We start from the raw sequence: 15,453 nt of genomic DNA, 5'->3' as shown, positions 1-15,453 counted from the left end.
AGTAGCACAAAATGCAGTAATATAAGGAACATGTAGATAGTTTGGTCAATGAAAATGTACTGTAAAGGCTTGCCCAGTAAAACGTTTACTTTGTACAAAGTAGCATGAAAAAGTAGCAGTTGTCCGAATACTATACTTTGTAAGAAGGAAATAGTACGTTACCACAAATATTTTATTTCTACGTGCCTGTTCTTTTTTGTAGAATTGTGGTATTTGCCAGTTTTACCAGTCTTGCGCCAGCATGTTCAGGCCTGTAGAGGTTGGTCGACCGCAGGAACCGTCTTCCTGTGAGCACACACTGCTGAGTCAGGGCCGCTGACTCTGTAGGGCACACTCTCCACTGACTGACATCAGCAATTCTCTTTTTCAAACTGCCTGATGGCTGTTCCCCAAGATGGAGTTATGAAAAACTCTCTTTGAGTCACGGAGAAACAGATGAGGTAGAGAAATCCATCCAGGCATTAAAACACATTTCTCTTTGACCTTTGGTGTCAATCAGATCCCTCTGACTGATGAGGTGGTTGAAGTTAAGTGTGTGTGTATGTGTGGTGATGAGGGGGTGAGGGGGTTAGAGAAGGTCCTTGAAGGTCTTAACCCTTGTGTTATCTTCAGGTCATTCTAAACCATCAGTCATTGTGACCCACCGTCGTATTGCGACAACTTTACCGTACACAAAAACAAAGTTAAGCATTTTCCTTTAACCGTTGGGCTGTCTCAGACCCCCCAGATTGCGAAGGTTAAAAGAAAATATTTTTAGTTTTTGTATAGGGTCAAATTGGGTAAACACAACGATGGTTCGTTATGAACCTTTGGGTCATGTGACCCGAAGGCAGCACAAGAGTTAAGAGGGACACCAGGGTGGTCTGGTTCCTCACTCACCTCATAAAGCCATTTGGGACCTGGACTCTTGTGACTGATCTGAGCGCTCACATCCGCCTTCCAGACAGCACTCTCTGGCAACGGGGTGTTAACAAGCGAAACTTCCCTCGGCTTCAAAGCTGCCGTATCAGCTACTAAGGAAGTGGTACCGTACAAACTGCCAAGGAGGAGGTACCATATCAACAAGAGGAAACACACGGGTTAGCTGCAGCAGTCAGTGCTTTGCTCGTGTTTCCTCAATTGGTGCTGTCTGTTCAAAACAGAGAACGGCCTTGCTGTGTTTGTAGTATGAGGGTCCAAAAGCAAACTGGCGTCTTGCTCCTTCACCAGGAACCAACTGGCGAGGGGGTGGGTCCCAGATGAAATGGCGCTCGTTAGTCAGCGAAAATTCAAACCTCGTGTGACCGGGGTGTGCAGTTCCCACGTTGGGTAGTTTCACGGTAACGCACGAAGCCTGCCCACTTCCTCTCGATCACTGGCTGCTGCAGAGAGATCAGAAGCCTCATGAAGAAGAAGAGTGAAGGTACGTGCACCGTCTATCTACCAAGGTATCTACCTGTCTGTCTCATCCTTACCTGTTCTCTACGTTCACTGAGTGTGTCTGTACTGGTCTTTCTGAGAAAAATCAGGCCGACAGCGACATGCGGTGTGGAGAGATGAGGACCATTGTTGTGCTCTGTGGTTAGGCCGCGTGAAGGTCTTGCTACTTGCGTTTCTGCAATTTTAGACATTGTGCCCAACTGGACGTCTGCAGGCCAAGCATCGTAACGCAACCTGCTTATTAGGACACCGAAGCCAGAACCAGGCAGTTCCCATCCACTGGTGCGATAAATTAAAGAAGAGATGGATCTGGAAAGAAGTGAATAGTCAGTGTTGTGTAGACACTTGTAGCAGTCCTGGTTTAGAGTATTGTTATATTAGCACAGTTGCCTGGTACTGTTTCTGTTATTATTACATTAATGTGTGTGTGTCGGTGTGTGTGTGTGTGTTTGTCCAGGCCCAAGCATCAGTTTCCTGGCATAGAGACAGGAAGTTAGGGGGAGGGGAAAGTCTGCTCTGGGCCGATAACACAGAACAACAGTGATTCTAACTGCGTTGCTTGTGTGTGTGTGTGAGAGAGTGAGAGAGGGGCCACGTTTGCTTTAAGTCCCGCCTGATTTGTACTTGGATCGCAGCATCAGTCATGTAACCTTCCTCTGGGAAGGCAGGCTGACAGGGGTGGAGGGAGGACAGCGCTAACACAGGGGCAGGCCTCCGTTGTCATCTTTGGAACACACACACACACCGAGTCCTCTGAGAGGAAATGTTTTGTTTGTGTTGAGTAGCAACTGGGTTCATTAGCTCCCAACAGAGGCTGCTACCAGGCTGCAGTGTGCTCTCTAGAAACATCCATGTTCTGGGCTCTCAGATCTTAGCGTGTCTGTGAAAGGTGTGTGTGTGTGTGTGTGTGTGTGTGTGTAGAGGGTGGCAGCTATGTGGCCCTCTTTGTTCAGCAGTATAGTGTGTAGTCCACTGTGTTCTGAGGATGAGTGGGTTGGGAAAAAAATGTGCCAGTGTTGTCGTGACGACAGCCTGTGGTATCAGTCAGTACCAGGGTTCTACAGTGGTGTGTCTGTTCTCTGCCTGCCTGTCAGAGCTGGTCCTGGGTCAGCTCTTCATATCCAGCAGGGGTTTAAAGCTTAGAATGTAGAAAAAAGCGAGCGGATCCCAGATAAGTAACCGTGGCCAATATCTCAATGGAGAAAGGGCTACAGAAGTTTATGTTTGCAGATGGTCTATTAGCACGCGGTCATTGCAAGTCACACTGGAAATGGACAGCTGCTAAGTACTGTCATTAGTTTACACTTGTGAGGACAGTAGATGGACAAGACTATTTACAAAGAAGAAGAGGTTTTAACCCTGTTGGATTTGTTACGGGGGAGGGGGGGGGGGGGAGAGTTACACTATATACGGTAGTCTACAGCAGCGAGTCTACAACGGCAGTGAGGTTACAATAGCACGTACAAAATAAATAGGAAAGTTGATCCTGCACCACTGCCTATCCTGCCATCACACAGGTGCTTATAGAGACACACAGGCTATGCCTCAAACCTCGCTAACTGGGAAGGTGTTTCTCTTGCAGAGTAATGATCTAACAACAGCTTAACGAGCAGCCTACCCATTCCTGCTGTCCCTTTAGGGAAGCCTGGCAGGGTAGCTGCCTTAAGAACAGGAAGGGGGGGAATGTGATTCATGCAGATGATGGACAGGTTGCGTAACAATCTCTTGCTCTGCTGTCAAGCCAGAAAGAATCCGAGTGCCGTGTTTGTGTTCCCTCATGTCGGGGGTAACTCCTCGTACCTAAAAAGTCAGTGAAAACAGTGTGCCACAGTACAGACCCATTCCGTGTAGCTGGCTTCCATCGTGCCCCGCTCTCTGCTCGTGTTGCCAGGCCACCAGAGCGGTCGTTGTCGTCTAGGTTTGGCAGCGCTGTGGAGATGATCAGTTCAGTGAGCGGCGACAGAGAGGAGAGCAGGGTGTCCGTTTAATTGAGGGGGCTCTGGGTGATTTAACTAGGACAAAGAGATTCAGAGTTTTCTATTTGATTCTCGGAGTGATTCTCTCAGCCTTTGTCTCGCTGTTTCTTTCTCATTTTTTTTTCTCTGCTCCAGAATCTTTCTTTTTTTTCTGCAGTCAGTTTATCTTTTTCTCCCGGCAAGACTGTACCTCTTTCTCCTACCTCACTCTTCTCAACACTGTCTCTATGGACATTAAGTACTGTGGAACAGAGTAGAGTCTGGCAACAGAAAGAAAGTGCGTCTGGTGTGTAATTGTATTTGATGCCAGTCTGTAGAATTCGCTCGAAAAACAGAAGTGCTGAAGTGACTACAACAGGATGTATTTTGAAACTCGACTGAAATCTTGAGCATTTCCACATAGTGGCTGCTCCTTCTTGGCCATCAGCTATTGTGTAAAAAAAAAAAAACACTGTACCAAAAGAGGAGTATAGCCATCACTTCTTAATGTTTTTTATTGTTATGTTTAGCATTAGAGAGAAACAATCCTGTGAGAAGCGAATAGAGAAAGGAGAAGTGAATAGATACCCAGCCAACACCTGTGCAGTATTCCCCTAAAGCCAGTTTCACATGAAAAGCGAAAATGTTAGCACAGTTTGTCCAGTCAATGTGTAGAACTCAGCTCCTGTTCTGCAAAACGACTCTGCTGTAGGAATGTTATCATGCAGTGAGCGTGTACGGTTTTGTTTAGGAATGTAACCTGACAGCTTATAAACTGGTCCCCACATTTAATGGCAATATACATTGAATGGGTGCCTGACAGGGTAGATTAGCTTTAAGAGCAGGTATAGGCCTAGATTTAATGGCAATTAGGCCCAACTGTTTACCTTTCAACATGGGGGAAGGTCTTACCTGACCTCAGACAACACAACTGTCACATTCCTGCTGAGGGGTGTGTCTGCAGGTGAGGTGAAGCTGAACCAGCAGCTAGCCTGTGTGTAGACACACACGCACAAACACGTGCGCACACCACACACACACACACACACACACACATATCCAGTGTATACTTTGCAGGGATGTTGAGGGTTTTGGCTGTGGCTAGTTCAACTGTCTTGGTAGAGGTATTTTTAGGTTCCTTGTACAAACAGTTACTATTTTCTATTCGTCCTTTTTTTGGACATAATATGACAAGTCTGTGGCTGAATAAATGATTGAATGTTGGAAAACTTGTTCAACAAAAAAAATGTTGTTCAGGTAGTCAAGAGAGCTGGCTACATCTCTTTATGTGAGACGGCGTAGGCTTTAACCGGGGTTACAAGGAGGCAGTAGCAGCCCACTTACCCTTGCCTGGCTGCAGTGGATGTTCTCGGCACGCCGCCAAGGGGGAGGAGACTCAAAGCAAGCTTTTGCAAGAGGAGCCCTAGTGAGCTCACATCCTTACGTTGCCGTTGCCAGCGAGGCGACTCCACCGCAGCGACAGTATTCAGGAACCTTCATTGGAAGATTTACGGGAGTAGATGTAAGACAAATCTTGAAATAGGAAGCCGTAACATTTTCGCTAGAGGTAAAACTGTATGTCGCTATACCGCCATGCACCCATGGCCAGCTCTTAAGGATCTCTCTCCATCTTTGTGAGATCACGTTCTGCTTTTCTCTGGTCGGATCTACCCCTCGGAGTTTTGCTGCGCTTTCTTGCGCATATCTATCATTATGTGGGGGAGAAACGATTTTGAAGATGGATATGACACTTTTAAAACAGGTAAGGCTTTAGAATGTCATATTCTGTAAAATACCTTCAGCTGATATTTATTATAGCCTAGATAATGGCAACAGTGTTGCGAGTCTTACCATCGAACCTAACCCTCACTGGATAACGGGACGTCTTCATCAGCCAATTGTGCTAAGCTAACGGATACAGAAAGCTTTATGTCCGGATTGTTGACTTGATTTGTTCGGTTAAATGAGGATATCTTGACGCGCTCATTTATGTTCATATTTTGTCAACATTCCTTCCGGTCGATTGTATGATAGCCCAAACTGAAAACTGCTGAAACAGAAGGGGAACAGAGAGGGAGAGCTATTTGCGTCATTTCTGGGATTTAAATCGGAAGAGGTATGAGATGCATAACCACGGCACGGCGGGATATAATTTAGGTTTATCACGCCTACTGTAACTGCACAACAACCATGGCTTGACAGCGATGCTTCTGCGTGTGTAAAATTGTATTGTGACAAGGTAATGGAACCCCCCACCAGTCCCTTTGTCTCGTGGGCAGTGACAGTTCCGTAGCCTATGTCCACTCATACTGGGAATTTGCCAGGGCCCGCCGAAACTAACTGTAGGTAAAACCGTTACAGGAACATGCCTAAACGCTTTTTCTAACTAGGTTGTATTATCATTTAGATTCAAGGCCTATATTGATTTATGTTGAAACAGATAAATGTTTTCAGAATTGCTAAGGCAAAGCAGCAGTGGGATACTGCAGAGTCAGTCATTGAGAGGTACCGGTGACATGGAATGGTTGAATTATTGATCTGATGTTACATAACGCCATATAGCTAAATTATCCCCCAAAACTTCCTGAGATTTTCAGTAGAGATATTCAGACCTCTATATTCAACTTAAAATGCAACTAAACAGTCAAGCTTCTAATTTCAAAAGAGACAATAGCCTATATTATTAATATTCCCAAAGTAATTGATTGTTTAAGGAATAAGGAAGTAAACGCTTGTTTCATTTCCAAACCTCTGAGATTGTGAAAACAACTTCACCCTCTTTCATGGTCTGCCCTGTAACAGCCCGTGCCTTGGATTTGACTCTCTGTGTGTGACTTCTTGCGTGGATGTGTAGATGCCACTGTCCGTTGCAGTTAGAGAATGTAGGCTAAGGTCTTGGCTGAGATTACACCAGCTGGATTACAGAAATCCAGTGGAGCTGCTCGCAGTTCTGTTCACCTCAATCTGCGCTGCCCTTTCAGTAGCCGTCCCACTCACTCTTTTGATCCCAAAATACTGACAGAGCCAGTCACCCTTCAAGTCACCACCCATCTCTTGGCGGAAGGTTCCAGATTGGGAACCCTGGGCTTTAGCTGTCAGAGCCACGACAGAAATCACAGGTGTTTGTGAAGTGCCAGTGAGGCAGGCAGACAGGCATTCTGAAACGACGCAGGTAGACAGGCATTCTGAAAATGATGCAGGCAGACAGAGAAACAGACTTGGTGAGAAGTACAAGAGGCCCCTGAATCTATTTATCTCTCTCTCTCTCTCTCTCCCCCCCCCCATCTCTCTCTTTCCTAAATACTGCCCCATCCTAATCCCCATCCCTTCTCTCACTCTACCTTTCTCCTCCACCTCACCAGGTCAGTCTTAGTGTCTGCCGTCTAACGCAATCCGTCTAATATTAGAGCAGACAAGGAGCTAGCCGGACTGGGCATGCTCAGTGCCAACCAGGGAAGGGATGGACACTTTAAAGGTGAGAGTGACTCACCTCTTTATATCACACACCTGACCTGACCTGACCTGAGCCGTAGCCCTCTTCTGACCACTTTCACACACGCATATATACCATGCTTACCTGTGGATTAACCTACTGTACCTGTCCTGTTCTCACACACTAGTCTGTCCTATTATGTAATGTGTCAGAGGAGGCAACAGAGGCAGCTCCTGTAATCAAATGTTAATTCCTGTCATTTTCATCACCCCCTGAGACAGTTGATTAGTAATGGAGCATTGTGTTCATGTCAGATCAGAACGTACCGGTCAGACTGGTGGTTGACCTGTGTAGAGGCTCGCTGGGAGAGGCTGAGAGGCTGGCCGGTTGAAGGTAGAGGCTGAGGGGCTGGCTGGTGGAAGGTAGAGGCTGAGAGGCTGGCTGGTGGAAGGTAGAGGCTGAGAGGGTGGCTGGTGGAAGGTAGAGGCTGAGAGGCTGGCTGGTTGAAGGTAGAGGCTGAGAGGCTGGCTGGTGGAAGGTAGAGGCTGAGAGGCTGGCTGGTGGAAGGTAGAGGCTGAGGGGATCAAATTGGCCTCACGAATCTCACAGCCAGTCCACAGGAAGTCCGAAACCAAACACTTCCTGATCGTCATACCTTGCCTCTCTCGGTGACCTGTCAACCCACTTCCTTTCTATCTTTACCTACTTGCAGCAACTCCATCGCACAGAGCGTAAAACAGCCTCGGCCTGATTACAGATGAGCTGGGATCGATTCATGCTGTCTTTGACCACTTTGGTCTATTGCTGTGTGTCGATTGGGGTGTTTCTACACTGGCCGGAATGGCCGTTTCCTTCACCACCATATGCTAGTAGAGCTAAGTTAAGCAGCAGGTCTAGTGTGTTTAGCTGTTGCTCTGTTTGCTGACTGATAATGACCAAACACCGTTTCTGAGCTAGCCCACACACACACACAGTGGTGTTACATTAACAATACCCACATGCCTGACAGTAGCCAGTTTGAACCGGGTTATTTAGAACTCTAAAGGGAGGCTTGATGTCAATATCAAACCCCAGTAGCTATGGTTTGAACGATGCTGCTTCTGAATGAAGGTGCTGAGTGCATTCTAGATCAGTCAATCGTTCCGCTCAACCGGTTGAAACACATTCAGGAATCCGCTATCAACCTTAACAGGCTTAATTGAAGGAGCATTTGGTGAGTGTTGCGTTGAATGTCGTCGTCCTAACCCTTGTGCTCTCTTCCTTTAGGTTGCAGCAGCAGCTCTCCTGGGTGGGTTCCGGGGTGTGACTCTACATGGCAACCCACTTCTTCCGCCCCTGGCAACAGTAACCGCGGGCGACGCCACAGCACGGCATCCGACAGCGGCGACACAGGCATCGGGACCTCTTGTTCGGACAGCGTGGAAGGTAAGATTTGGGACAAAACTCCAGACACATGCTCTAGAACCCAAACCCAGATGGAGGAACAAAGGACTAGGAATGAGCAGATTTTTGTGGTCTGGGTCTCTGAAAGCTTCTCTTTCTCTCTGTTTCTCTCACCCCTCTCTCTTTCTTACATTTTCCTCCATAAAGGAAATACTGTACACAGCATATTTCTCAAGGCTGGATAATAGTGTTTTCAGAAGTCCACACACACACACATACACACACACACACACACACACACACAATGACAGTAGACAACCTCACCACCTCACATCTTACTTTTACCTAGTATCATACATGTGGGAACCTTTCAGTTCCGCATAACCTTTGCACAGTTCCTTATTGAGGTCTACGGTGATGGACCTGAATGCCCGTTTTTTGTGTGATTCTTTGTGCACCTGTGGAAAACTGGCAGCTGTGCCTCTTTGTCCTGGCCTACATATCATCACCCAGCTCTGTCCCCCTACCACCCCAACATCTGTCTTTCAGTATCTCTCTCTCTCTCTCTCTCTCTCTCTCTCTCTCTCTCTCTCTCTCTCTCTCTCTCTCTCTCCCTCCATCTATCCTCTCCTCCCTCTTTCTCTGACATGTTTTCTCTCCCCACTATATATCTCCCACCCTCCCTTTCTCTTTCGATCTTTCCATCTCTCTCCTCCTCTGTAAATCTCAATTTTTCCATCTCTCTCTCTCTCTAACCCCATATTTCGCTCTCTGTCTCTCGCTCTCTCCCCCACTTTAATCTCCTTCCCTCCTAATCTCAACCTGTGTGTGTTCCAGGATGGTATTACTGCAGTATTAATGCATGTGTGCAGCATTGCTGCTGTTTGACTCTTCCCTGTGCTGGCTTGTTCAAGTGTGCGTACAGGGTGCGGTGAACAGTGAGTCACTTGGTGAGCCCTCAGATTACAATTGGCTCATCTCCCCCCACCCGTAATCCTCCGTATTTGACATAATTACACACAGACACACACAGCTGCACATACACAAACACATGCACACAAAAGCACTCGTATAAATGCATCTATAGGGACATACAGACACACTACGCAGGAAGACAGTCTGGTTACACTGTAATTCAATCAGCCCCCCTCTGATAGTTTACCTGCTCAGGCCCTATTAACAGATTACAATCGACATCTTTCCTCACCTCTCCTCCTCTCCTCTCCTATCCCCTCCTCTCCTTTCCTCCTCTTCTGTCCTCACCTCCTCCTCTTCCTTTCCCCTCGCTTCTCAGCGGATGCGGAGCGGACCTATTTCGATCTTCTATCCTCCTTCTTATCTCGAAGCACACGTTTGACACCGCTTGCATAACACGCCTGGCCTTATTTCCTGCGTGTTCACGCTTACGTCCTCCCCTAGTCAGCCTCTTAATTAGACAGCGGCCTCATTACGCTCCAATAGTGGTTCCAGGTTATAGACCGAAGCCCGCCCTGGGGACAAGACTACTTCCAGGACACACAGGGATCTCTCACTGTTTCTGACTGTCCTACATACGAGTCTGATGGAGACAGCACGCGCACACACACACAAACACACACACACACACACACACACACACTGGTGTGGGACATCCTGCCAGCTGAGCCAGAGCACCAGAGGCTGGAAGAAGTCAGCCAGTCAGACACAGTGTCGATGTAAATATAGGTCATCCACCACCACAGTCAAGTCAGTCAGCACCGCGCTACGTTAGGCTGTCTGGCACATGACTGTCAGGAGTCACGTGATTGGCTCCTGACCCGTTTGCGTCGCGTTGGGAACCCTGTATTTGTGACGTGTCCCGTTAGAATCAGACACTGACCCCAGCCTGACGGACTGCAGAGTCTGGCTTTGAGTTTGGCTTCATTCAGAGAGCCGCTGGATGTCTTGCTTGATGAATGAATGAATTCCACCCATGTCATGATTGTTTGATGTTTGCCTGTGTTGGTGTGTGAGTCTGTGTGTGTGAATGTGTTTGTTTGTTTGTTTTCCTCACCAACTCTCAGAAGAATTATATATGTGTGTGTGTGTGTGTGTGAAGGTGTCAGATGAGTGTCTCTGAGGGGAGCCTGGTATCCCCGTCTCCTCTGTGGTCAGGTGTAACCTTGAGGAGAAAGTCAATTAACTCAAACCAGTGAAGGGAAGAGTGTGATTGGCTTACATCCCCCCTCATCCCCTCCTCCTCCGCCCATCCCCTTCCCTCTCTTTTTATCCTCCCCTACGTCTCGCCCTCGCTTCTTTAACTTGCTGCAGTGCTTCCTTAGTCCCTCCCTCCCTCTCTCCGTCCCTCCCCTCCTCTGTCCCCCCCTCTCTCTCTTTCTCTCTGGATGACACAGTTCCAATGTGGATCCCCACCACAGAGGTACTACCTGGACTCCTGGGAGGCATGTGACCCAGAATAAGGAGATTCCTCCAATCAGGACGCCCCCTGACCCAGCTCTCTAATTATACACATTGCCACTGCAGCAGCTAGATTTCCGTATAATTACCTCTGGTCTCACCAGGGGGGTTTTGGGTAATGGAGTCCAACAGGCCTGTCAGGGCAGCCTGGTATTTAGCAGGCGAGGCTGGTGGAGAGGGTGGTAGGACAGGAGATGAGTGGACATACTAAAGACTCTTGTCAGTCCTCCATTGTCCATCATTTGATCATAAATACTGTCCTTCCCTCTAGTTTAACTGCAGGCTCTGTCTGTACCCTCCAGCCTCTACTGGGTCCTAGCCCCTACCCTGTTCAGACTTCTGTCCAGATCTGTTGAGCGCTTACGCAACCACCCAGGCCATTACCGGGGTGTTGGGTTGCCGTGGCGAAGACGGGCGTTGAGGAGGGGCAACCTGAGATGGTGTGTGTTATGGAGCAGGAATAACAACTGAGGAGGAAGGAGGCTCACATTCACTCTGGGGCCGACTAATAATACTGAATACACACACACACAGACTCACACACACACAGACTCACACACTCCATCATCCCTCCTTCACACTCACCACTCGGGACGAGTGGCATAGCTGGGATGTCAGCAAAGTGTGTGTGTGTGTCTGTATTTGACTGCTCATATGGACTTGACGGCTCTTGTTCGGAGCAGAGGACTCTTCTGCTGTACTGCTGGGCTGTGACTTGTGAGGGTACCGTGCTGGCCCAGGATAGGACACTGCTCCTGAGGGATTTCTCCCCCTCCTCCCTCCTTCTTCAGCTCCTCCTCCCCCCCCTCTACCTCCAATTTCCCTCTGGTCTTTTGTTCTTCAGATATCTCATGGCTAACCAACTCCTGTAGATGGTGTATCTAATAAATCCTATTTGGAAGAACTGTGTGTGTGTGTTTGTGTGTGTGTGTGTGAGGGAGGGAGGTGAGGAGCCCAGCTGCCATGTTGTCTCTAAGTGGCCCGACCGCCGGCTGATCCAGGCCCAGGTGGATATGGAGCCCCTGTCCCCTGGACTAGCCCCCACCCCCGGCCTGCTCCCTTGGGGGTCCACAGCCCCTGAGCCTGGCCTCATCTCATTAGTGTAGGACAGAGAGGATTTGGGGGGGGAGGGGCTAATACTGTTAAAATGATTGAAGGTAGTTAGGTTAGGGGGTGTAATGTGTGTGTATGTGCAGTTTGGGGTGCCCCCTCCCCCCTCGTACTCTGCCAGCTGCTCCCCTCCACACTAATCACAGCCTGTCAGGGAGGGGGGGGTGTCGGTGTGAGGGCTGTCAGGGTTACTGTGGGGTGATGGAGGGTTGGTAACTCGGGTCCGGGCTAGGCCCACACTCTAACAGACATCTTTCCTGCAGTGAGCAAGGTCAGGGGATGCTAGCCTCGTAGCATTCACTCCAGTCCAGTGAGCGGGGGCATAATAACTTGTGGTTATTCGGTCGCACGCGGCCTAGATTAGGGTTGATATGAGAGTAAACACGGGGACATATGCCTGTCTGTAATCCTGCCCCCTCATGCAGAAGCAGCAGCGCCATTAGCCTGGGTGCTATTCTGCTAATCCTGCTGCGAGCGGAGACCTGCAGGCTAACACTGATCAATGCTAACAACAGATAGCCATGCAGCATCCCTAATGATGCACTCGTACACATGCTAGCTTGTTAGAGCAGTGCTTAGCTTTTAGAGAGTGTTTCCTTTGTTCCGCTAGCCCGCTGCACTTCCCTCCCACTGGCTCTCTAAGAAACTGGTTAGAGAGCCACCAATCAAAGGAAGTTTTTCCTCAGATGCCAACCGGTGTGTGTGCACATGTGCGTGTATTTTTGTTAAACTTTTTGTTGTTGTCATTTAGCAGATGTCTTACAGTAAGTACAGGGACATTCCCCGAGGCATGTATGTTGAAGTGCCTTGCCCAAGGACACAACGTCATTGCATGGCCGGGACTCGAACCGGCAACCTTCGGATTACTTGCCCGATTCCCTTGCCCGATTCCCTAACCGCTCAGCCACCTAACTCCTCCTATATATAAGTTTGTATGTGTGATATCACCGTCCTTTCTTCAGAGCTGAATCATCCTAATCATCCTCATCCTTCCAAATCCCAACTCACCATAACGATTGCTTCCCTGGTGTTGTGTTTTTTCAGTTTCTACCATGTGACTTGGATACCTGCAAACACATACACGCACACACACACAAAGTGTGCAACCCTAAAGAGCGGAGCGGAGGTGAGAGAGGCCTGGTGGAGTTGTAGATGGAGCGTACAGAGATAGTCAGCAGTAATATTATTTATTATGAGCTGTCCTTCACCCATGCAGACAGCTTTCCCTGGCTTTAACTGCGTGTGCTGTGTGCGTGTGTGGGGGAGGATGCTGTTCCAGCCTCAGAATGTGCTGTGCATGAATCTTTCAGAAGATGGAGGACATTTTAGGCTGTTACCCATCACATGCCTGTTCCTTGGTGTTCCTCAAAAACAGTTTATAATGATCCGGAATCCTCTTAGACCATCCTGCACTCTGTCAAGGAACTTAACCCCCAACTACAGTCACACCTCATTGTAGAGCTACTCTGAGGATCCGTAATCTATAATCTCAGCCTAATCTGGCATCCGGAGGAATTATGATGTAAATCACAGTCCCCTCGCAGAGAATTTGGAGTTCAGCATATGTATTATCTGTGTTTGTGTGTGTGTTCTAGTTTGTTTTTGGTTCACAGGGGCTATCTCTGTACACTCTGTCTACCTACCCAAGGTAGACATTACAATTCCTCCTCCTGTAATAAAACATGATTTTTTTTTCCTGAGGAGTAAGGTGAATTCCACAGATACTTAGTCATGTTCCAAGGTTGTTCTGGCGAGGAGGCCTGGTCGAGGTGGAAATCTGATACCTCAGATGCCCTTCTGAAGTTGCACAATGAGCATAGCAGAACAAAGGTCCCATTGCAGCCTATATGTTCTGGACCAGAGGACTAAGAGGCCAGTCAGGAGGAAGTGTTCCTCCGTTCTAAATTCGTTCAACTGTTGCATTTAGAGGATAGAAAGATAAAGAGGTCACTCTGCTAATCCTTCGCCTGTCTTTCCGTCTCCCTCTCTTCTCTCTCTCCTCTCTTTCTCCTTGCCAAACCCAGTGAGTCTTTCTGCTTAAAATAACCATAATGGCTTTCCTGAACATTCTTTCATCATGACCTGTGTGGTTCCAGGCTTCACCAGGCTTGATGTTGTCAATTGTGCCTCAGGTCCTCTCTGACATACAGCTCGCTATTGTGGGATTGACCCGAGAGAAAGAATGTCTGTGTGTCTGTCTGTGTTTGTGTGTGTATGTGTGTGTGTGTGTGTACAGTAACAGGCACTAGAGGCTGGAGATCCACTTATGTGCCCTGGGTCTTTCTGGAGGGCTACAAGTCATTCCTGGGTCCCTCCTACCTTTCACTAATCGACCATAGGCAGGATGTGTAACACACACACACACACTGCAGTGGTTTATTACTCCTCCAGGCTTGGATGCAGTGTGTGTAAGATCTTACTCCCTCTCCTGCTCCTCTCTTCTCTCTCTCTCTCTCTCTGCCAGCTTTCCTCTTTCCAGTCTTCTATCTACAGTAACCATCCCTCAACTTTCAACTTCTCGCCCTCCCTGCTCCCCCATTCCTCCTCCTCTCCTCTATCACTTTCCCCCATCCATCCCTCTTGGCTCCTTCTCTCTCTCTCTTCCCTTTCTACTCCCTCACTCTTTTCCTCCATGATCCTCTGTTCACCATTTCGTCTCTACTTCATGGAGAGAGCAAAACAATATTGGTCTTTCTCTAACTTCTCTCTTTATTGGGTGAGCTTGTACGTTCAGACCTGCGGGGCGAAGCGACAATACAGCTCTTGCTCATGGGACAGAGCTTCTCGCTCATGGGACAGAGCTTCTCGCTCTGTCTCTCTCTCTGTCTATGTCTCTCTCTCTCCTTCTCCCTGCCCTGCAATTTGAATGGCGAAGCTGATGGCTCAGCACTTCCTAGCCTCCGTTCCCTGCCCATCTGACTCCTCCCCTTCTCTCTCAGCCTCAAGCCCCCCGCCTCCTTCCTCTCCTTCCAACCCAGCCTCCTGCCTCTCCTCCCCAGCCTCACCTCTCCTCCCCAGCTTCCAGCCGTCTCCTCCCCAGCCTCACCTCCCTCCTGTCCGGGCCTGTTTCAACCGGCCTTGGTAGAACAGGAGTTCAGTGAAACACTCTAATTAGCACTGCTGACGCCTAGTTTTCTAGTGGGGAGGAATGAGAGCGGTAGAGACATGTACATGCGAGGGAGGAGGGTGCAGGGTTAGGAGACGCTAGTAGTTGATAGTTGTTTTGAGGAATCAGTTAGATCGTAGGGCTCCTATCCAGAACCTTGCATGTTCAGGGGTCGCTTGTTGCTAGGAGCTAAGTGCGGGAAACTAACTGCTACACCAGGGACCAATGAAATAGATGATCCGTTATTGGTCAGGGTCAGAGGTCAGGGTTAGGGGCCAGGGCCGGTTGAGTGTCTCAATTTAGCCTCCAGGGCAATCCTCTGTCTCAACACAGACTCATGATTGGGTGAGCACACACACACACACACACATTCTGTCCCCAGTAAAGCTGTTACTTGGCTAAAGGTGTTACTTAACGCCATGGAAAGTAGCAGTCCACTGCTCTTGTCCGTGGGGCTACATCTGAATAGCCCTTGACAGACTCAGCCATAATGGCATCCATACATCAGTCCAGCGTGCCAAGGCGTGCTTGTTGAAGTGCCAGTCTCCTGGTACTAAGGGGTCTCCCCGGTGATGCAACAGCAGAGCGGTTACATCACGGCCGCCTGACAG

The 15,453-nt window shown here is 48.6% G+C and overlaps 1 protein-coding gene across 1 annotated transcript in view; it reads left to right on the top strand.

The window, feature by feature from the left end:
- Nucleotides 1-4,775: 4,775 nt before the first annotated feature.
- The window catches only part of cep85l (centrosomal protein 85, like), a 30,292-nt gene continuing 19,614 nt past the window's right edge, over nucleotides 4,776-15,453 (top strand). The window contains exons 1-2 of the mRNA XM_047022231.1: nucleotides 4,776-5,136; nucleotides 8,074-8,232. Of these exons, the coding sequence (XP_046878187.1) occupies nucleotides 5,088-5,136; nucleotides 8,074-8,232 (208 nt within the window). The 5' untranslated portion in view covers nucleotides 4,776-5,087. The remainder of the gene's footprint in view (nucleotides 5,137-8,073; nucleotides 8,233-15,453) is intronic.

Source organism: Hypomesus transpacificus, chromosome 6 (assembly GCF_021917145.1).
Source record: "Hypomesus transpacificus isolate Combined female chromosome 6, fHypTra1, whole genome shotgun sequence".
Lineage (NCBI taxonomy): Eukaryota > Metazoa > Chordata > Actinopteri > Osmeriformes > Osmeridae > Hypomesus > Hypomesus transpacificus.
Note: the sequence above shows the minus strand (reverse complement) of the source record. Positions and strands in the feature narration are given on the sequence as shown.